General features: G+C 39.4%; 1 protein-coding gene across 1 annotated transcript; it reads right to left on the bottom strand.

The window, feature by feature from the left end:
• Nucleotides 1-791: 791 nt before the first annotated feature.
• AMACR (alpha-methylacyl-CoA racemase) lies at nt 792-21,010 on the bottom strand. Its single transcript, XM_086867703.1, has 5 exons — nt 20,395-21,010; nt 17,656-17,799; nt 14,993-15,153; nt 10,211-10,397; nt 792-1,589 (listed from the first exon to the last, which is right to left on the bottom strand). The coding sequence occupies exons 1-5, from the start codon at nt 20,651-20,653 to the stop codon at nt 1,180-1,182; spliced, it is 1,161 nt and encodes a 386-aa protein (XP_086723829.1). The 5' UTR covers nt 20,654-21,010; the 3' UTR covers nt 792-1,179.
• Nucleotides 21,011-22,358: the final 1,348 nt, after the last annotated feature.

Genomic DNA, 22,358 nt, shown 5'->3' with positions numbered 1-22,358 from the left:
GATATATCTGGGACTAAGCAACTTGTCAAGTCCTATAATGTTCAGTAACTTACACTAGACTGATCATCAGCTGGAAACTTCAGGTGCTTTTGCTGATGATTTAGACAACCTGCCAGGACCTAAGAGATAATTCTTGCTTCCAGGCTGGGGTTTATGGAGTAGAATATAAAAGGTTTGTTTATGGTAATAATGTTGACATTTTTGCCAGAACACATGTAAAATGAGCTAAAGTATACCTCAGCTTTGGAAGCCTTTGTAACCAACAAACCAATCTTCAGCAAAACACAGACAAAATTATCAAAACCCTTCATGTTGTAATTCCTCATACGTTGGACTAGACAATACTGTATTAATGCCATATAACTAATTCTTTTTAAAGCAAATTTTCTTTTGCCTTGAAAGAGAAAATTTCAAATGACAGTTCTAGTTTGAATGAAATGAAAACCAACATGGAATAACCATTGTTTAAAACCTATGCAGCAAAGTTTCCTATAATTTTTCCATAAGGAGAGGAAAGGATTATTAGTTGGCAGATACTTTAAAAATAAAAAAAATTATTCTGAATTTAGTTTCTAGCCAACCTGATACTCCAAATGTAATATAATAAGACTGCATTGAGAAAATATAGTCAGGCTGTAAAATAGATTAACTTTAGATAATAGCTCTGCAGCAGCACATAAGAGAATAGCTTACTTAGACCATAGTTTCAGCATAATAAAGCAAATTAATTAATACAAAAAATAGATGAAAAAAATCCCTTCTAATTCATGAATAAACACCACAATCACTCATTTAAGAAGAATATAACTCTATTTTATTAAAACAATTGCTTTCAGGTAATTACAACATGTATTACAAATCAGTGGTGTAACCAAGAATTAAAGTAATCAAACCAAAGGATACAATATTTAAACAAACATTCTGAGAGTTTACAGGTGCTTCCCAAGTAAACTGTGTATATCTTCAGAACGCAATTAGAGTATCATTCTACACAACAGATCATCTCAGTACACAAGTACATAAGTCCCACTGTTTTCAAATTAAAGATGTCAATAATTGAAAAATATAAATTATTTAAAAGCAGTATTATGCAAACATTTATTTGCCATATAGTTAAATTTTAAAGCATAAAAGCTTGCAGTATCAGCCTGTAATTTATCTGATGTGCATAGTCAGAAATTATAAATTAGCTTTCAGTTTATTGGATTCTATTGCTTTATCAGAATAAAGTTTAGCAATTTCTTGCTTAGTGAAACCATATTCTAGAAGTATCTCTTCTGTGTGCTCTCCTATAAAAGGATCTCTTTTACATGATGGAACAGCAGGAGTCCTTGATAGAACAGGAGCTGGTCTAGGACTTATCTCTCCCTGATCATTTTTGATAAAAGAACCTCTTTCTTTGTTATGCTGATGTGAGGCAGCATCATTGATGGATAAAACAGGGGTCACACAGGCATCAGTGCCATCAAATATGCTGCACCACTCAGCCTGTGTCTTCTGTGCAAATATGGATGCAAATTTTTTCTTCATTTCAGGCCAGTCAGAGAAACTGATCTGAGCAGGGAGTTCATCAAAATTTAGCCCAAGACCTGAAAGGAGAAAAGCAAAGTTTAACTGTAGTACGGTTTAGATAATTTACTAAGTGCTTCCCACAACTAAGTATATTCTTCATGCAGGTAGTATTTTGCAGGCAATACTAAAGTCACTTTGAACTTTATTTGAGTATCTGTGAAGGGCAGGGAGCAGAGGAATAAAATGTTCTGATACTTGGAATTAGATTAAGACCGCATCATCTACAGCCTTTTAAGTACGTACCTATAATAAACACTCATTTGTATGAACACTTCATAGATGCAGCAGCTGCCTCAAGGTAATAATGTCATGAGAAAAGCTTGTAAAGCAGGTATCATACTATCTTCCTGGCAGTAGCAACACAGAAATCTGCTGATTGGACTACAGCAATACACTTATCTCTCAGGCGCCAGCACATCTGTCAGAGCTGGACATTCAGCAGGCTACAGTGTTTGAAGTTCAACATCATGGGGTTATTTCTATGCCACAGAGGAGAAGATGGTGTGGATGGATGTGCTCAGCTTGATCTGCAGGTGGCAGCTCAGCTGCAGGTGCTGACTGACCTGCTTCTTCACACCACTGCCCAAAGAGGCTCCCACAGTATCTCCTGCTCCCTCTGCTCCAGCACAGCTCCCAGGTTCCAATTCCCACAGCCCTTTCTCTCACTAACTGCTCAATAACCCTGCTTGCCATCTCAGTTCCAAGGACCATCCAAGTACGCTCTAAGCACATCATTTCTGAGACAGCAGAGCAAAGCACGGGCACGTAGGCCTTGTAATGACAATTTCCTGAACTAGGCAAGTCCTAGGTCTATCCCTGAACTAAGCATCACAACCCTTCTCACTGTGGAGCTTACATCTCTTTTGTGCTGCCAGTTTTCAATATCTGTTCCTGTCCTCATGGATTCTGCTCTCTGCAGTTTCTGCTCTTTCATTTTGCTACTTCAAGGAGACGCAAGAATTTTCATCACTTCTTGTAGAGATTATCTCAAAAAGGAGGTAGAAACAAGAAAGAGAGAAGGCAATTGAACTACACTTACAAAACTGAGATAGTACAGTAGTACTAGTAGAGGTATAAGAAGAGTATATGATATCAAATAGAAATCAGAAGTGATACATTGAAGGCTTTTCTAACAGCCCACTTTGAAATTCAGGACCATGAACACAGCAGGAAAAATTCAGAAAAAGCAGGGATATGAAAGAAGTTAATTTGAGAAATCAGAAAGACCAGGAAACAACTATCATTATAATGCTTCACAAGTAACAAAACAAATGAGCTTCTTAGAAAACAGCAGCTCCCTGTAAAATGCAAAGAAAATGTAGAGCTCTACAAAACTGGATTTTGAGCATTCTTTTTTATATCTTTGGTTATCTGGTATCAGATTGATAATTAGACAAACAACTGTTATGGGCTTGGGTAATAGAGGGCTGTTTGCAGGGAGAATTTATGCACACCTCCTCTTGTCTTTAGCTATAGATAGGCAGAAAACACCTAAAATGTCTTTCTATGGCTTCTTGTCACTGAGCAGGGTAAACATATAGCTGCTGAAACATATGGGGGAGAATAAAGGGAGATAATGCCTTTTCTTCTGCTCATTAAGTTCTTTCTCTCCATTCACAATCTGTACAGTATGTATTTCAGTACCCCCCCCAGTTTAACACAGTATTTAAGAATTTCACCGTTGATCACAATATTATTAAACATAGTTTAGAAAATGAATACACGCTTTGAAATTGTACTTCGGCACTTCAAAGGAAAACACACAGAAGTTGCCAGTCTTCAGACTCAGAAACACAGCCTTGCAGTTGTTCAATATCAGAAGAAATTCATCACAGTCAAAGATGAAATAAGTATTTTCACATCTTATTAGAAATGCCTGTGGATACCAGGGAAGAAGATACTACAAATGATCAGTCCTTGCGGTTTTATCAAGTCATGTGCACCTTAAATCACTGACCTTACACTCCTGTGTCCATAACCATTCATGTAATCCTAAAAATGAGATCAGCTGAAGGTAACTCACACTGGTTGAACATCATGATCAAATAAAAGCTTGCAGTATCTTCAAAATTAATTTGATTATTGATTTTCAAAGTCTTCCACTAGAGACAAAGAGTGCAGTACAGTTTACTTGTGAACTATGACATGAGACAAATTTACCTTCCACAAAAGTGTATGTTCACTACCTGAGCCTCTGTCTCAAAGCATGCAAACTTGTCAAGTGGAAACTTTGTTTCACAGTACTCATTTTCTTACTATGGTTTGGTTTCTAGCAGCCAGTCCAACATGAACAGAGCTCTACTATTATCCCATTACCCAATTATTTTTGATGATTGTGGCAGATGGGAAGTTGGCTGAGTCTCACAGCACATACTCTGGCAAACTGGAACAATATGCAGAACCTGGAATTTAATATTACATGCTCATTTTCTGCTTACCACTGAAGATTTAAACTTTAAACAGGATGAACTTAAAGCATTTAAGCACTACAACTTCTCATTTTCCAGCTTGTGCTTACCATTTGTGGTGCAGATGAGCAGTATCAGAGCAGGAGTGACTGACTCAACAAGGAAACTATTACATGGCACAGAATTGTCTGGGATACCACAGGAGCACAGACTACACTCAATGTAATCAAAAGCAAAGTATCTTTTACAGAGTATCTTATAAAGCAATCACAACTTAGTTCCAAGTTTTTTTGTTCATATTTTCATCTAGGATTTTTGTATGGAAAAGCCCAGTCAACCTACTCTAATAGAGTTTTGAAATTATTTTTGAAAACCAAAGAATTGTCTCCTTATAATGATGTAGCTTTAAATCTCCTTCAAATGCTATAGCTTTATTGACGTATATCCCCACATTTGATGCAGCAAACTGAAATTTCTACTTAGAAATAGAACTTCTTAGACAAACTCTAGTAAAATCAGGCACCAATTTCAAGAGAGAGAAACCAGCAACATTCACAAGATAAATCAGCGAAGCTGTTTTGGTATGTCAGAAATTGAAAGAGATCTTTATATTATTTCAGTCATACTATTTTAAAAGCAGAGTTTTGTTCAGGATCTTCTTGGTTTAACTTGCTAATTTTCTCTTCAAAAATGTATGGTCATAGCAGAGTAATTTTGAAATTATGTTGTCATAACATGACTGAATACAATCATCTAGTATGGGAAACCTTAATTTGGCCCAAACAACAGCTGCAAGGTGAAGGCCATTGTGCTTTTTCTGACTAAACAGAATTTGTTCTCACTGTGAGTGGGAATTGAATTTCCAAATATTCCAACAGAGTAGTGAATTTCCATTAAACTAACCATGTAAAACTTTTTTCTCTGCTCAACATTTCTGAAACTTAAGGATTTTTTATAAAATGACTATTGATCAGGCTCACATTACTACCAGGCCTCACTGCAAATGCATCCATAGCCACACTCCAAGTTGACATACTTAATTACCACAATTGCAAATGTTTTGATGCAGTATGAGCCTGGCTCTCTACAGTATGCGTACAATGTTTAAGGTTTATGATAGTAAGTAAATGAAAATAAAACACAGCATTATGTATAACTGTATAATGTTTTAGACTCATAACTGTTTATCCATGTTGCATATCTCAGCGACAATGCGGTATTTCATTCAGTGTATCAGCAGATTTTTAACACAATACACAGTACTTCACAATCACAAAATGGAGAGTCCTATAAAAATCCTTCATAATGATGTAAACTATGTTTTTTAATTGCTTCCTATTTTATTCCTATTTTTTTCAACAGAAATAATACAATGTAGGAGTACTAAAGTAGTATGAAAGGGGTACTATGGGAAATGAACTAAAGTTCAGGACTTCAGTGACTGTCAGTGCTTTCTACATCAATGTAAGTGGACACTAAGTTCAGCTTGTGTAACTGACTTTACTCTCACCTGCTCCACAGTATTTACTGTGTTTTTCATGCCCCTTGCAGCCTGGCTGCAGCAAGACTGAGTACCTATTGCTAAAAAACAGAACAAACCTGCAGAAACAATTCACAGGTCAGGTGAAAGACATCTTTTTCTGTTGAATAGTGAGCCCAAAATACTTCTCTACTGCATCTATTTTACATAGCTTCAGTTTCTCATAAAGCCTTTTAAAAATTTATTTAATTAATATATTTCTGGCAAGCATAAACACAATTGTCCCTGCTGAGTACAATCTACAAAGCCAACAATCTTCTCAAACTAATATGCTCTATTTTCTGGTATTTAGTTTCCCTCTGCAGCCTCCATAAAAATTTCCCTCACCATGCCATGAACTGCACTCAGGTTCAGCAATGGGTACCTGCAGGAACTCTGCAGGGAAACACTGAAGAGAACCAAAACCACAAGGAAACCAGTTCTGCTTTGGCTAAGTGGAATTCTGTGAGCAGAGACAAATGGTTTAGAAATCACACTCCTTTCGCAGTTCTGCAGTCCTTAAATCCCCAACTGACATCTGCAACACTCATATCCTTGTTACTCTCATTCTATGGGAGAGGCAAAACTAATCTACCCTCTGAATATGGACAGAGAGACGTCAAGTCTTTATATATTTTATCTGGAACAGCACCAAATTGTTCACCAGCAGAAGTGGAGACCAGAAATATGGAGAAAAGCTATGAAATGAAATTATGGAAAGTGCAACTGGAACACACCATTTTAAACCCACTTCAAAGCTGGAGTTAATGCCTGGAATAGACGACTCAGCATAAGTCAAAGATCCTCAGGTTTCTGAAAGAGCAATACAACTCTCACAGGCACTTTTCTCTTTCCTATAATTTTCAAAGGCTTAATTTCTGAATTTAATTTCTGCAAGAGGTATCCCAGAAAGGAAATAATCCCTAAGTTACAAGAAGGTTGTACTGTTCTAATTTAGTACACTATTGCTTCAAAAAGACTAAAACCCTAAGTACTGAAAAAAATAAATATTTCCTAGGTGAAAATCTGAACAGATCATGATATGCACCTCAAACACAATAACAAAAGACCAGTTACTTTAAATTCAATATTGTGAGATAATCCTGAGTTTAGTCATCTAATTTAAACAATGCACTTTTACAAAACAAATAAAGAAAACTCACTGAGTATAAACAAGCAAAGACAGCGATACAATCAAAGGCAAAACGCAAAATATCCTCAAAAACTGCAGCATATAAGTTGTTTTTTTAAAATATAGCAGAACCAGACTGAAACAAGTGCAACAATGATTGCAGTTGTTGTGCACTTACAAGTGGATAGACACCCGTTCTTTATTGCTGGAATAACTATTTTTGAAACCTCAGCTGTTTAAACAAGCAACTTCTCTGCACTGCAAGCATAAGGAGTACTTTCAAACATGAAAATAGAGTAATCCAGTGTGGGTGCCCAACATAAGCAGATGAATTCAAAGTTGCTTCTCTAAGTTTATGCTCTAAATTTCTGAGAAACAACTAAAAGAAAAGCAGAATTTTAGCAGTTTCCTCAGTAAACAGTTATCTAAAGAAGACAGAGACCATGTTATATCACCTGGCCACTGGTTTCATCCATCAGAGGCTTCTCTCTAGATAACCTGGCTGAGAGAGAAAAGCCCAAGTCTCGCCCTGGAACAATGACCAATAAAAGAAAGCAGGAAAACATTCACAGTCCAGAAAAGTTCACAAAGTGTCACAAACAGAACCACACCCCATTGCAGAATTTTTGTGCTTTCTGAGTGAGTACAGATTCTAACCCAGTTCTGTAGCTTAAGTGTGATTCAACTTAGTCTCCAAAGAACAAAATACTGCAGGCCCTGAATACTACAGGCCAGTGTTTGATCACTTAAGCCAAACATATGGGAATTTGAGTATACAGACGTATTTTTTTCTCATTTGCTTTGTATTTAATACAAGCATTCTCCCTGAAGATATTACTGGAATTCCAAATTACCTGACTCCCAGTGCAGGGGCTTGCATTTTACTTTGATACAGTTTTATATTATGCTATTATATTTACTTTTGTTCTCCAACTCCTATGCAAGCAAGAAAATCTCATGGGATTGGATGAGAAAAACATTTCCAAGAACTGCAAATAATTAATGTGGAATGATCAACTATACTTTCTTTTTCAAGATCAGGTTGCCTACAAATTAAGTCTACAAACAAGTTATTCTCAGGACAATTAGAGACAAAAAGCACCATCCTCTTCAGCTAAGAATATGGCATTTCCAAAGGCAGACATTTGATCTGTCCAACATAATGTTGGATATGTCCCTGAGTCACTCCAGGAGCTTTCACAAAGCAGCACGTACCAATTTAGATATTCCACACAATGGCATGGACTCTTTTAAGCTACAAAAGCAGCAGCCGTTCACAGCTACAGCTGTGCAAGAATTTGGGGAGCATCACAGGCTGCAAGAGAACAAAGCCAAAGCATAAAGAACAAGCTCTCTCTTTGGGATCCTGCTCACCAAAGGGATACCCCACCTTACAAACCTGTAACACAAGAAAGACAAGAGCTGCAGATGAAAACAGTTGCTCATCCTCAGATGTCCAATGCCCAGCCTGTCCCTGAGCAGTGACCACCCACCAACCTCCCCTCTGGTTTTATTGCTGAGCACCATGTCCTATGGTACAGAATACCCCTGTGGTCAGCAGGGCTCAGCTGTCCTGGCTGTGATCCCTTCCCATTTCATGTGCACCCCAGCCCTCCTGCTGGTGCAGTGACGTGAGGAGGAGAAAAGTCCTCAGGGCTGTGCAAGAGCTGCTTACCAGTCACAGAAACATCCCTGTGTAACAGCACTGCTTCCAGCACAAACCCAAATCACAGCAAGAAGAAATTCAGCTCTATCCCAGGCAAAGCCAGTACAAATTGTAGAATGGATACAATTCAATGAATGCTGCAATTCAAGGAATAATCAGTGGGAAAGAGACTGGGCAAGAGTAAGGAACTACTCTCCTGACATGCAAGACTGGCCGTGTGTGAGCCGTGCACAGATAAACATGCTTCACAAAACTCTGGGTACATCCACTTCCACCTTTAGGAATTCTTTGCTGACATTCCTTGAACTCATTCCTTGAACCAAAACTAAAATTAAATTGAGAACTGCTTATAGTCTTCATATCCTGTGCAACAAAAAAATAAATACTAAATTCTTTCATGAAATTTTTATATTTTTATATATTTTGTATGGAAAGCATGGCAATCTATCAGAGAAGCACGACAGAAAGAAAGAATTAACTAATGAGAAGCTAAGAGTCCATGTGATAAAAGGGTTGAAGCACATGAGTTCAGAAGTGAAGATGCACCTGAAAATTCATTTTGATTTCATCCAGTTAAATATTTTGCATAACCCATTGTAATTTAGTGAAGAGATAAATTATTATTAATGGTCGTATTCAAAGAGTCATAGTAAAATATAAATATTATATCAAATTTTAGCCAGACACTAGAAGCACTCTGAAACTGTGTGGTGGAAATTAATTATTTAAGCAGAATTTGTTCCCACAAATTTTTTTCTATCAAGAAATACTATGAACTACTTCCAGTGGATATTGCTTTCTGAAACAATTTAAATAGGTTTTATGTTTAATTATAGTACAAATAATAAAAATTGCTTGAAATTCTATTTCCAATTCCAAAGAATTAGGTGTTTTTAAAGTATATTCACAACCATTTGAAAAAAGTGATTTCCAGAAACAGTTGTTTAGTATTCAGTCACATCACAGAGTACCATTACAATAACTCCAAAAGAAAACTTGCAATTTAAGTGTAGCTGCTAAGGGTAAAAAGGAAATAAATCAATGGCTAGAAAAAGAAAGTCAATTAAACTGTGACACAACTACCCAACTAGTTTCCGGAAGTGTTTAGCTTTTACAAAGAAATCATATATCCCGTTTTTTACTGAATGTTAAGTGTCTTTTTATTCCTTCTCACCTATGGAATTTTCTTTATTAGTTTCAAAGAAATCTGACTGCTAGTACTTATTGGGTACTTGAGAAGACAGGAAGTTTAGCTAGCCCCAGCGGGAAAGGGGGCAAATAAAAATGAGAGCAGAAGCAGCTACTAGCTGTCTCGTTTCTTCGACTTCAGAGAAGGGCACACTCAGAGCTGTTATTAATTACAGAAAAGAATTCACCATAACACAAATAGAGCTACTTCCTCTTCCTCTTCTGTGGGCTTCTGCACCCCCTGTCCTGCCAGGCTGTACTGCAGTGCCAGGCACTGCCACAGAGCTGCTGATCCACCTCAGCCACCGGCCTGGGATCTCTGCTCATCCCTGCTGTTCCGGCCGACTGTTCCTCGGAGCCCTGCAGGAGCACCGGGACTGACTGCCCGAGGGGGTTTGTGAAACAAAGCCTCTCCTCCATCCCTTCCCATCTCAGCTGAGAAAGCTGTCACAGGGTCCCTGGTTCTGTTTTCTTGCTAACGCTGTAGGTTATTGTTGTGTGTTTGCCTTGCTATAAGTACTAGTAAAGAACTGTCATTCCTATCCACAGATCTCTGCCTGAGAGTCCCTTGATTTCAAAATTATAATAATTCAGAGAAAAGGAGTTTACATTTTTCATTCCAAGAGAGGCTCCCGTGAACCATGCATCATGAATCAAAACCAATTGTGAAAGAATTCACTCAATAATACTCTTCTGTTACGAAACAATTGCTCCAACACACTCACCTTTTATTAACTGTTTATAAAATACAGGCTCAATGGCACCAACAGCCATGAATTTTCCATCAGAGGTCCTGTAGATGTCATAAAAAGGCGCACCACCATCCAGCAGGTTTTCACCTCGAGGCTGGCTCCAAAGTCCCAAACTTTGCGATTTCCACAGGAAAGAACTTAGGTATGCAGCTCCTTCTACCTTGAAGATTTAGAGAAAAAAAATAAAAGTTCCAGTAAATTAGTTGGAATGTTACCCAAATTCTGTACAAAACAAAACAACGAAAAGCTACTACCTGTACTGCCCTTTGCTAAGATTTTTAATAAAAGAATCTCTGGTAAGAAGTTTCATTTCTTAAAATTTTCAATTACTGTTCAATTACTGCATATGGGAAATCATCTAGAATTAGAGAATAAGAAAGAGCATAAACGTATTGAGGCAGCTTCAGATGGATAACACACTTTCAATGCACAAAGCTTCCTCATTTAGCAAGTTTAGAGTCATTAGATGTTCACAATGAGTGAGTAATTTCAAGTGATGTGACAAGCTTCTTGGCTCTATACAACATTAAGCATCTGACAGCTATCAACACCTTCTAAATCTCTGGAAAACAAGATACCTGTACCAACCCCATAAATACAAAGTTTTTACCTCCTTTAAATATATTGATTATAGGAAGATTGCTGTTTTTAAAAAAAAAATTAAAGGAAATCAAATAAAATCTCCAATACTAAATTTAAACAAAAACTATTCTCCTACTGTCATCACTGGCAGCTACACACAGGTAGCAAAGGAATCTCTACATAGACAAGAGTCTGATGAATACAGTGTTAGAAAACATGGGTAATCCCATTCCAAATTGCTCCTCAAAATTTTGTCTATGTGGAGTAAGCCTAGATGAAAATTCGGTTTGTTCAGTCTTTCAGTGATTACCAGGGTTGTGCCAGTCTTTCAAGAAAAATCACATCCTACAGTTTTTTCTCATCAGCACAACTGATTTTCTTTCAACTGCATTGGAAGTACTGTAAGGAAAGATAAGCCAGTTACTAGCGTATGGCCAGAAACATTCCAGTTGAACAGATTAAAAGCTGAGCTATTTTATCCTGAGTATCACGTGATTCATGCATTTTCAGCTGCATGAGCATAATATTGTCTTCAGAGAAAAGCACAGATACTGTACCATAAAAAAGGCTACCAAATTTTCATGTAGAAAGATCTATTAGTTTATACCTTTCTATGCAAAAATTTAGAACATGCAAATTGCAGTCAAGAGGGCTTCTTCATTTAATGAATGTTACTTCAGCTCCTCTCTAGTACTGCTTCAAGGACAGGAATACTTCTAGCCTCACTGTTACATAAAGTCAATTAAAGTACTTTCCTATGAGAAAATACTGCATACCTTCATCTGCATATCTGCAAAATTATTGCAAGGATGTTAAAATAAAGTGAAGTTTGTTTTACAAATTATCTGGCATTGCTCATAATAACAAAATGCAGTATTTCATAAAAAGCACTGAAAGTAAGGATTATAAAAGACAGGAAAATATTAGAATAAGCCCTAACTGAAAATTAGATTTTGGTGCTGACAAAACTCTTACTCAGCACCTGCACAATACCTGTATGCTACTTACCCTGGAAACACTTAAGTTAAAATAAGCACATCTGATTTGGACTGGTATAGGGACTTTAGCAATATCTCTGTCTGGCAACTAGACAGCTAGATTATGGTTGAGGCCCACTGCAATTCAGAGACAAGTGAAAAAAAAGTGCCTTAACATCTGCACCAGACCTCCAAAGCATGTAAAAATAACACCACACACTTGCTAATGTGGTCATTTTCTTTTACAACATGAAAAGGATAACATGGAGAGTTAAGTCCACTTAAGTCTAATTAACTTAAGTCCACTTAAGTCTAATTGCAGAATAATTATAGTAGTTTCATGTGTTTCATTTCTCCTTCACATTAAGAACATCTGCAGTCTCTTAAGCAGGCACAGGAATCCAGAGGCATCACCCCGATGGATGACCTGGCTGCTCCACAAGTCTTCTATTCTTTCCACAGACTGAAAACAGCTTAAAGAGAAGTGGGAATGAATCCATACTAACCTAAACTATCCTCGTGACTGGTGGAGGCTTCTAGGATGTGGGAGTTTTGGTTTTGAGTACCTCCAGGCTGAGAAAAACCTGGAACCTCAGTCTTCTGTTGGACTGCTAAATGCTCCTGCCATGAGACTGTTATGCAAGTGATCACTACTGGTTTGTTTTCCTGTGGCTGTCTTTTCACAAAGAGTGAGTTATGCTCAGTCAGATGCCTACCATCAGCAGAAGGTTCTGTGGCTGAAACTAGTGAACCCAAACTGTGGCACTGACTCACATGCCTCTGTTCCAGTGTGGTGCAAGAATGCAGAGGTACAATTATGCCTACTGTGTCACATCAGTGTCCACTCCACGTGGGCAACAATCTGGCTTCCTGTAAAACAGCCATGATCCCTACAGAGTCAATGAGAAGAGGCAGCAACCAGCAGGAATCAGTTCAGGCCAGGCACTTAATTCTTCTGAGACAGACAGATGAAAAGCAGGACCCAGTGTCTACTTTCTGCACAGTGCAGTTTCTACTGTAGAAAATTCTACCATGTGTCTGAGTCATTCAGGCTACCTAAACTGTACAACAGCTGAAGTAAAGGGTCTCTCAAACAAAAAATAGTGTTACAACAAGACAGCTGAAATGCTACAGTATTGTGATTTTTAAAATATTTTCTTCCACAAAAAAAAAACAACTTAGGTGTAAAAACAGGTTCATCCACCAGCCAATTTACTGCAGTCTTTACTGCTAAAGATTCACGTAAGATTTTCATCAACTCTGTCACTGAAAGTCTGTTCAAGAAATAAAGAATATGGTCAAATGCCAGGTAAAGTACATCTTATGACACTGGACAATATTCCATCCACTTCACAGGTCACCAGGCACATCAGCAGGGAACTGTAAATTCCACAATTATGATGAGACAAGAAAAAATTGGAAGGGACAATTTTTAAGGGCTTAAAAAAACCCCACAACACAGTCCACTCCAAATGAGCTACAAATTTCATTAGAACATTAGCAGACTTACCTGATTCTTCTTCTAAAAATTTCTTTTAATTCTCTGGAGTATAATAAGGAAAATTTGGTAGTACTACAAACTACAAGAAGTATCTTTTTTCAGTATTTGAAGATTTGTCACAATTCTCCATAGTTTTTCTTTCACATATACACAATCTCATTCAATTCTTCTTTTAGATCATGTTTTTAGAGTCATAATTTTTGTTGTGCTACCTGGACTTCCTCAAATTAGCAACTTTGAAAGATAATGGTCAGCATCCGAAACATTATTTTCATAAATATTGAATAGGTTAGAATAATTACTTCAGAAACTTTGCTGGCTCTATTTCCTGTTTATACATCCTAATACAGTATGTATGTGTTTTGTAATAGCATGATACTGTTGACTCATGTTCAGCTTGTGACTACTACAAACCCCCAGGATTGTACTTTAGCCAATTGTTCTCTTACTGCATTTGTGCAGCAAATTGTTTCTGCCTACAGAGGACTACAGAGTAGCAATGTCCATGAATGGCAGCCAGTTTTTTCAGGTCATTCTCCAATTTGAAAAGGTCATTTTAATTTCTAATCCAAGTCCAACATACTTGTAGTCCTTCACATATGTGTATCCTCTGTAAATTTACTAAATACAATTGCTCATCCGTCATTCAGCTTATTGGAGAAAACACAGGAAAAAACCCCAACAAATATCTGTAGAACTACACTTGTTAGGTTTTTCATTTTGACAATCAACTACTAAAACTTTTGTTGCAGTAAAAACATTAGTCCTGTTTTGCACTATTTCTGCAAAATTTACATCTAGACCATAATGCCATGGACTGCTTCTGACATCATCATGTGAATTTGTCAAAAACTTACTGTACTCAAGAAATCCAACATCTCTTGTTGTTCTACTCTCTTCAAGAACACTTCAACAGAGAGATTTGTTTCAATTAATGTATTTTTTTTTTTCAATTTATATTTATGGCTTAGTCTTAAACCTTAGTCTTCACTGTACAATGCCTCAGAGGTCAAATTTTAACTGCAACATTCTTTAAAAAGAGAGCAGGAGAACAAGAGAGAAATGATACTTGCAGATAACATAAATTTCAAGGATAAATGTAAGTAATATTTTTCCTTTGCGTGTAAGTGGGAAGCCTTCCAGTGAAAAAAATCATAGTATTCATTATTAAGCTAATTTAGCCTTTCATTTCTTTTACAGCACATTCACAAAGTGTTTAGCTTCTTGGCAATGATCAATGGCCAATGTAACTATCCCAGGAAACAGTGCTTCTAAATAAGATATGATCTATCACAAATTCATTAAAAGATGTATCTTGAATAAAGCTAATGCAATTGTTATTCCAGCAGTATTGTCATTTTTGCTGTTACACAGTAAGCTAATTGTTTATTATACACCCTATCTCCATACACCACACTTACTCTTCATATACAGCTAATATTTTGTGAAGGAGGAAGGCAGACAGGCAAAAGTAGAGAGAGAGGAGAGGCTGCAGTATGTGTTCCTTGTCATAAGGATGTTACGGCAGCAGTGATTCATGAAAATTGCTTGCACGTGAAGAAATAACCATTTATGAGATCCGTTACTTTCCCTAATTCTCAATTTTAAACCTTACAATCTCCTCCCTTTCTCAGATTTAGAGTAGAACACCCAAGAAAGCCAAGGAAACCCCAATTTTCTTGAGAAAAAGCTTACCATACTTGCATCAATGACCTGCCCTCTGCCAGATCTGACACGTTCAAAGAGGGCTATAACAATGCCTAGTGCACACATGACACCTCCACCAGCAAAATCAGCCAGAAGGTTTGCAGGTGCATAAGGATTTTCATTATTTCTACCCAGCTTTGACAGTACACCTGACAAAAGAGAAAAAAAAGCAAAGATAAGCATAAATTATAAACATTCCTTTCTACAGTTAAAGATTCATTTTTTTCTATCTATGCAAATAAATAAGGCATAAAACAATCTTCTAATGTTTTTTATTTCTGCATTGCTGACTCTTCAATTCACAAGAGTAAAAATATATAAAATCACATTAGTGAAGAGGTAATTAATTAAAGAGGTCAACAAAACTCTCACAGATAAACACTGACATTTTGACTATATAGGGACAAAAATTTATTTCAAAAATCCAACCCTGTGTGCAGTAATTCTATATTAGTACTTGGTACATGCATTGAATCTCATGTGTAAGAGGCATTATGAATGTGTCTCAAAGACACTTTGATAAACTGCTCTTCTTTGAATATTTTGAAGTAAAAATGCAGATGTATAGTCTTATGTGCTCCTAACAAATGAACTAATAATCATAAAAAAGGATCTCACACTGACAACTGTGCTTCAGTCCTCCCTCTCCAACTACCTTTGGGGAAAAAAAGGTAACATATAAGAACAGGTGACTAGCACAGGAAGGTTATCTCTGATTACATGCAGTGTAAACACTGGGAGCCTGTGTTTATGCCAGCAGTTATGCAGAAATGAAAGGAATTAGAGCAAAGGCTAAGCCAGTTTACTTCAGTCAGAGCTTTGAATCTGTTAGCATTTCTCTGCCATCCTGATAACCTCTTTACTGTGACCTTACTCTTCGTAGTTGCCTCATAGTGATTCCATCTCGGCAAGCAAGAAACAGCAGTGTGATCATTCCTCCCCTATGTTTGCAGCCTGAGGTCTGAGACTTGCAGAATACATAGTCAGAATTGCCTGAGAATTGTATAATTCTGAGTTTGGTTAACTGATGGTCTAACGCACTTCCTACAGGCAAGTAATAGAGTGCACAGTATAAAGGGTTTCCAAATCCTGTAGTGCAGGACTAAAACCCCTGCTGCTGCCTAAAACTTTCCTTTTAATAGTCTAAAAGTCATCCCAGGACACACAGGCACCAGAAAGTTAACATACTGACTTCCTAGGAGTTCCTAACACAAACTGGTTTTTAGTTAAGGGAAGCAAACACTCATTAGGAAAATGCTCAGAATATGATATCCCATTTTTAAGGAATGATACCTCTCAAGCACCTTGTTCTATCTCCTTTTAATAGGCAAAAAAAACTTCATCTGTGAAATTTCAAGCAAATTTATTTTAGGAAGGTATCACTAACCAAAACATTACTGATTAAATCAGCTCCAGTTAAAAAAAAAAATCACTCCATTTGCAAACCAGAAGGTACTACAAACTAACGTAGGGATAGACCATGTTGTTTCTGGACTAACTCTTTCCCTCCACTAATAACAGATAAAAATATCCTAATACTTTGAAATCATCTTAACATGAAGTTAAAAGTGTTTCAAACAAGACATCTTTTCTTTAATCTTTTCTACTCTCTAACAGTTTTCCATGAGGGAAGATCGAATCCATCCCTAAAGAAATTTAATTCCACAACACTATGAGTCCTCATAATAGGTGATACCACATCACCAGGTTTGCATTGCCTCTGTTCTGTCCCTTCCCTAGGGCTAAAATAACTACTCTATCCAGTGGGAAACCAAGAATTTTTAGGCCACTTTCTCTCCTCTTTCACAGGCTCGGAGATGCGTCAGTGACAGCAGCAGTGTGAGGAGCAGGAGGTAGGGCCATGCATGGACAGGCAGCACCAGAGATGCGTCATTTTGTTTCTGTTTGCTACTGCATTCTTGTAAAATCATACTGCTTAAAACTAGCATAATGTCTACAACACCTTAATGAAATGTAGCATTTCCACTTTATTTGAAGCCTGCTTCCCTTCAGTTGGTATCAGTGGAGACATATTTACAAGAAGAAAAGCAGAAGAGCTCAATTGTCTTGTGCTACCTACATTTTCTTTGCTCAAAAAAATCCACTCACAAGCACAAAAAATAATCTGAAGCCCTTCCATGATTATAAGCATGCAGATTTTCTAGGAGAGGGGACCTGAAGAAAATATTCAGTCCTCTCTTCAGATAAACATTTGGATCCTTTGTTCAGATAGAATAGCACAAAGGAAGCAAAGTAGTGTACAGCCTGGGAAGACATGCTGATCCAGCCTGTAACAGCTTGCTGCTGCTTGCAAAACAACCTGCCCAGGACATGTCTCCTGCTTTCTTGTGCTGACTGGTTGGTCAGATCCCTCAGTGGACTGCTTCACCTTAATAACCTGGCAGAAAACATCCTCATTTCTTCTGACTAATTTTTGACTTGTGAGGAAGTTTACAGAGTGACTGAAAGCATCAGGGAAAAGCACAGTGAAAGGAAAGCCCCGTTTCACTGACAGAGACACCTGAAATCAGGTGTTTCACCAGACTGCATGCACCTCAGAAAAATTTTGAGCTATCTGCTTTCAACAAGTTCTTGAGTCTTGATCAAAGAGAGGAAAGAAACTTTATTTAACAGGGAATTTTACATCCTACCTGATAAAGCCAAGTAATTGATGTCATGACCCGCAGACTTGGCATATTTTCCTGTCTGGCCAAACCCAGTAAGTCGAGCATAGATGAGTCTGGGATTCTCCTGTAGAAGGACCTCTGGGCCAAGCCCAAGTCTCTCCATGACACCTTAAAAAGATATAAGCAAGGAATTCTAATTCACATTTAATTTTAGTAATAATCAAAACATAATGGCTCAAAGTTAGATTATACAACAGCAGAACTCAACTGTTCTTATTGAAGTAGCACATTTTACTTCAGTGTCCATGTTACAACATGAACATTATAAATTACCAACAGTTTTTAATATAAACCAAGTGGAAATTACACTTTAAGGGTCTTTTTTTTTAACCTTCTCTTCCTGTTTTACTTCTCCAAAAGACTGACAGAAAACCATGCACTACTGGATGAGAGAGAAAGCTACCAAAGGCTTGTAAAACAAGGAAAAAAGAGGAAGAGAAAACTCTCACATTTTCTGAATTAAAATCACTTGAAATTTCATCTGTATTTCACTGGAATGTACTCTCCTCACCATTTCTCAGTACCTCATGTTCCTGTGTGTTCTAACTCACTGATGTGCATGGACCATGCCAGTATTCCACAGATGATCTGCAGGAACCACACACAAGTAAATATGTTCTTTTGTAATGCAGGGAATAAGGAACTTTTAGAAACAGTGGCACATAAATTGAATCAGCATGGATTTACAAAAATTAAGGCTAAAATATTAATCTTGCACTCATAAAACAGAAGAAATCTGAATTGCAAATAAATTATACTTTCTTACTGGTACAGTGCAGCTTGGTCAGACTTTTCCCTGTGATCTATACTAGCAGAGCAGGGCAACACATTTTGGAATGGAAAGAATAATGTAGCTTCAATGCCTGTTCCACCCCATAATCTATTACTCCATCTTGTTTCACAAAACTAATCCATACTGTTACTACACTGCCAATTTAATGAAAATCCATTTCTACTGCATTAATTACTGGGCAGTGGTAAGTGATTACTGCCAAGAAGGAAGCAGTGAAATTTGACAAAGTGCATGATTTTCAAATGCACAAGTGGAAACAGGGTAACAACAAATAACCCCTCTGGTCTCACAAAGTCATTGCTGAAAGGTCATACATGCCTTGAAAGAAACTGTTCAGCCACTTGGGTCCTCTCACCTTCTCACTGTTTTCTACCAGTCCCATGAAGAGTCACTGATTTGCCTAGTTCACTTACAGGCCCTTAAAATCTAATATCTAGTTACAAAATTGCTTGCACTTCCAACCCTGCAAAAAACCCAGCAAGTGCCTATAAAACCAAAGAAAACAAAGAAAATTTCATAAGGAAAAACCAGGAGATCAGCTACCAGGAACAAATGGAATTTACCTTCTTATTTTTTTATTTTTTCTCAGCTTCTAGGGACCAGAACAAACAATTCTAAGGTAAGAATAAATCCATTTTCCAAAAGAAAAGAATTACTTGTGACACACGATCTCTCTATGATGTGCAATGTCTAACTGATAAAGTCTCCTATTTCTGACCTGTCTGTAAAATCCCCAAAACATTTCAGCTAGCTTCTCAATGAAGCATGATCACAGAAAGGTGTGGGTTGGAAGGAACCGGTAAATGTCACCTAGTCCAATCCCCTGGAAACACAGACATCTTCAATTAGATTTGTGTACACAGAGCCCTGTCCAGCCTGATCTTGATGGCTTCAAGGTCAGTTTCCTAACAGAACAGCTTCCTCAAGGAGCACTGAGGCACACTGACATAACCATCAGTCACATACCTGTGTATGGCTTATAAATGGAGGGCACACGGTCAACCTGAAAAGTCTATTGATCTTAAAACGACATTAATTTTGCAACTTGAAAATCAGGTGTTAAGCACCGAAATGTGGTAAACTAATAAATATGTGTATTGTAATTAAAAAATGAACCAAAAGTTCTCTTTAAAAGACAGTTTTGAAAAACTGAAAAATTCTGTAAAAGAGTATTTGAAGAATTTGTCTTATTTTTAACCTGATGTTAAAAATGCGAAGTACCTGCAAAAACACAAGGAAGGTTTTCATAAAGTAGATTTAAGACTGGCAGGAAGAGATTAGTTTGTGGAAAGAAACTTCCTAAAATAAAATTTTATGTTTGAAGACGAAGACTGTAGTTCACAACCTGGATTTGATCCTGAATCGGAGTAATCCTGTAAAACAGAATCATACTACTCTATTTAGCACACACTCTTATATTCACCTCCCTGGGATATGTGCTTGGTAAATGTGTAACCATAACGTCAGATTTGTTGTTTTCAGAGGAATTGTAAGCTCGAACGCTGACCTGCAGGGCAACCGTAATATGAGCTGGACTTTAGCAGCAGGCCTGTACATCACGCAGGATGGTTCCCGCAGCTCGGTGTGACCCCCGCCTCGGACACTCCTCCGGAGCCCGGCAGGGGTGGCACGGCTCTGTCTCAGCGCTCTCGCCGGCCCTTCCCTGCGGCTGCACTGCACAAATCCGCCACACAGCACGCAACCCCAGTCACAGGAAATACACCTCTAAAGCCGTTCCCTGTCCGCTTCCCGCTCAGCACAGCAGAGGCCACAAAGTGGCGGGAGCTCCCCAGCGCCGCACCCCGCGGCCCCGCAGCTCCAACCTCCCGCTCGCCCCACACAGCCCGGCCCGGGCTGCCGCGGCAGCAGAGCCGCCCCGGCGCGGTTCCCCGGCGCCCGCGGCCCCTCACCGTGGCGGAAGGGCTCGATGAGCACGTCGGCCCGGCCGCACAGCCGCCTCAGCGCCGCGGCGCCCTGCGGCCGCTTCAGGTCGAGCGCCAAGGAGCGCTTCCCGCGGGCCTGCACGTCTGAGTGCTCAAAGGCCGCGCCGGACCGGGACAGGCGGCTCACTCGCACCACCTGCGCCCCGAAGTCGGAGAGGATCATCCCGCAGAGCGGCGCGGGCGCCAGTCCGGCGAGCTCCAGCACCCGCACCCCGCTCAGCGCCATCGCTATCGGCACCGCTGTCGAGCGCCCTTACATCGATCTCGGAGGCGGCCTGGGGCCGCCCTGCCGCCCTCCAGTGGCCCCGGGGACCGAGGCAGGCTCCAGCCGCCTCTCGCCCGGGAGAATCGGGCCTGCCGCGTCCGGTGTTTATTCACCCCGAGCCCGTGATTGCCCGCGGGCGGCTCCACTGCCCTCCGCCCCGGCTCGCAGCAGGAGGAGTGGGCAGTCTCCTGCTGCTGGGGTCGGCACGCAGCTGTTCTTGGGAAAACTTCTGGGTGATACAGAGGTCCCGTGTGTCACGAACACCCGGGAGCCAGCCACCCTGGCCGTCAGACTCCCACCACCTCAGCCCAGGTGCCCTTGGCAGCTGCACAGCCTCCCACTCACAGTCACCAGCTCTCCCATAGCAGTGGCTCGGAGAACCAAATCCTTAAAATAATTTAACCTTGATATACCAATAACCAAATAACAAAAAATGTCAGAACAGTTTGCTGCCTCCATGTAGGGATCCATGGAAACGGGGAACAAAGGAAACCGTGGGGTTTTACACCCGTACAGACTAAGGCGGGAGAAGTCACAGAATCACAGAACCATTCCGGAAGGAAAAGACCTCCAGCATGGTCAGGTCCAGCTTTTGAAGTCTGAGGCTGGGTGTCGTCGGTCGGTCTCCCGTCAGGGTTGTGCCCGTTGTTAGGAAAAGGGGGAGCGGTTCTCAGCTTGAGGGTCCGGCTATGCCTGGGGCACCCGGATGAGCCAAAACCCACACCGCCAGCACCCCCAGGTCACACGATGGGATATTAACAGGACATGTGGTTAAAACTTAGGGTTTCTTTTCACCAGATGTTTATTTAAGGAGGGCTGTCTGGCCCTCTTAGTCTTGCAGCAGCAACTGCTTATAGGGAACAGACATAAATGCAGAAAGGGTAATGAAGCTGTCAGGAAAATTAATCCACGAGCACCAGAGGTTTATGTCCAAAAAGGAGACAGAGGAGTCCTTTTTCTTTATTCGAATAAAGGGAGAGGCCATGGGGCATTCCCCTGGGGTCTCTCAAATTTTTGGAGGGCGCAGCCTCCTTTTTATCCTAATTCCCGGCCGCTTGTCCCTTCTCTCTTTCCCCATAGGCTGAGGTACTTGAGAGGTACAGGCTTCCCGGAACGCCTGACACCTGGGGTACCTTCCCCCCCCCACCCCCAATGCATAATCCCTTCTTAACTTTTATGGAATTCATAGTGTTCTTTCAGTGCCTCTTTGATCTTCTACTGGAATCCATCCCATTGTTTCTGTCGTCTCTCACTGATAGCTACATCTTATCAACTGACCCACAGCTTGTTTGTAAAGACAAGCTCATCATTCCTCTCAATCCCTCCTCTTTTAATTTTTGTTAATAATTGTCTTTACAAACCTTAGTTATCATTGACCTAATTTCTTGTTCTTGGGTCTTTTTTGGCTTTGCAATTATTTGCAGTGGCATTACTTTCTGCCCTTTTGTAGCTATCTCTGGATCAGTAGGCACAGCTACTACCTGCATTCTTTTGATCACATGTTGAATGAGTTGTATTAAGCAAGGGATCATGCATGGTAAAAAGATTAGAGTTGCTACAACACTTGAGAGGAAAAAAAGCATTTGTTTGACCCATAGGCCACCAGGTAACCATGAAAACATGTCCCATTCCCGTCTTTTCCATGTTTGGACCGGTACATGGGCTA

The sequence above is a fragment of the Cyanistes caeruleus genome, chromosome Z (genome assembly GCF_971803275.1).
Source record: "Cyanistes caeruleus chromosome Z, bCyaCae1.hap1.1, whole genome shotgun sequence".
Classification (NCBI taxonomy): Eukaryota; Metazoa; Chordata; class Aves; order Passeriformes; family Paridae; genus Cyanistes; species Cyanistes caeruleus.
The sequence above is the reverse complement of the archived record's forward strand: the minus strand, read 5'-3'. Positions and strand labels throughout refer to the sequence as shown.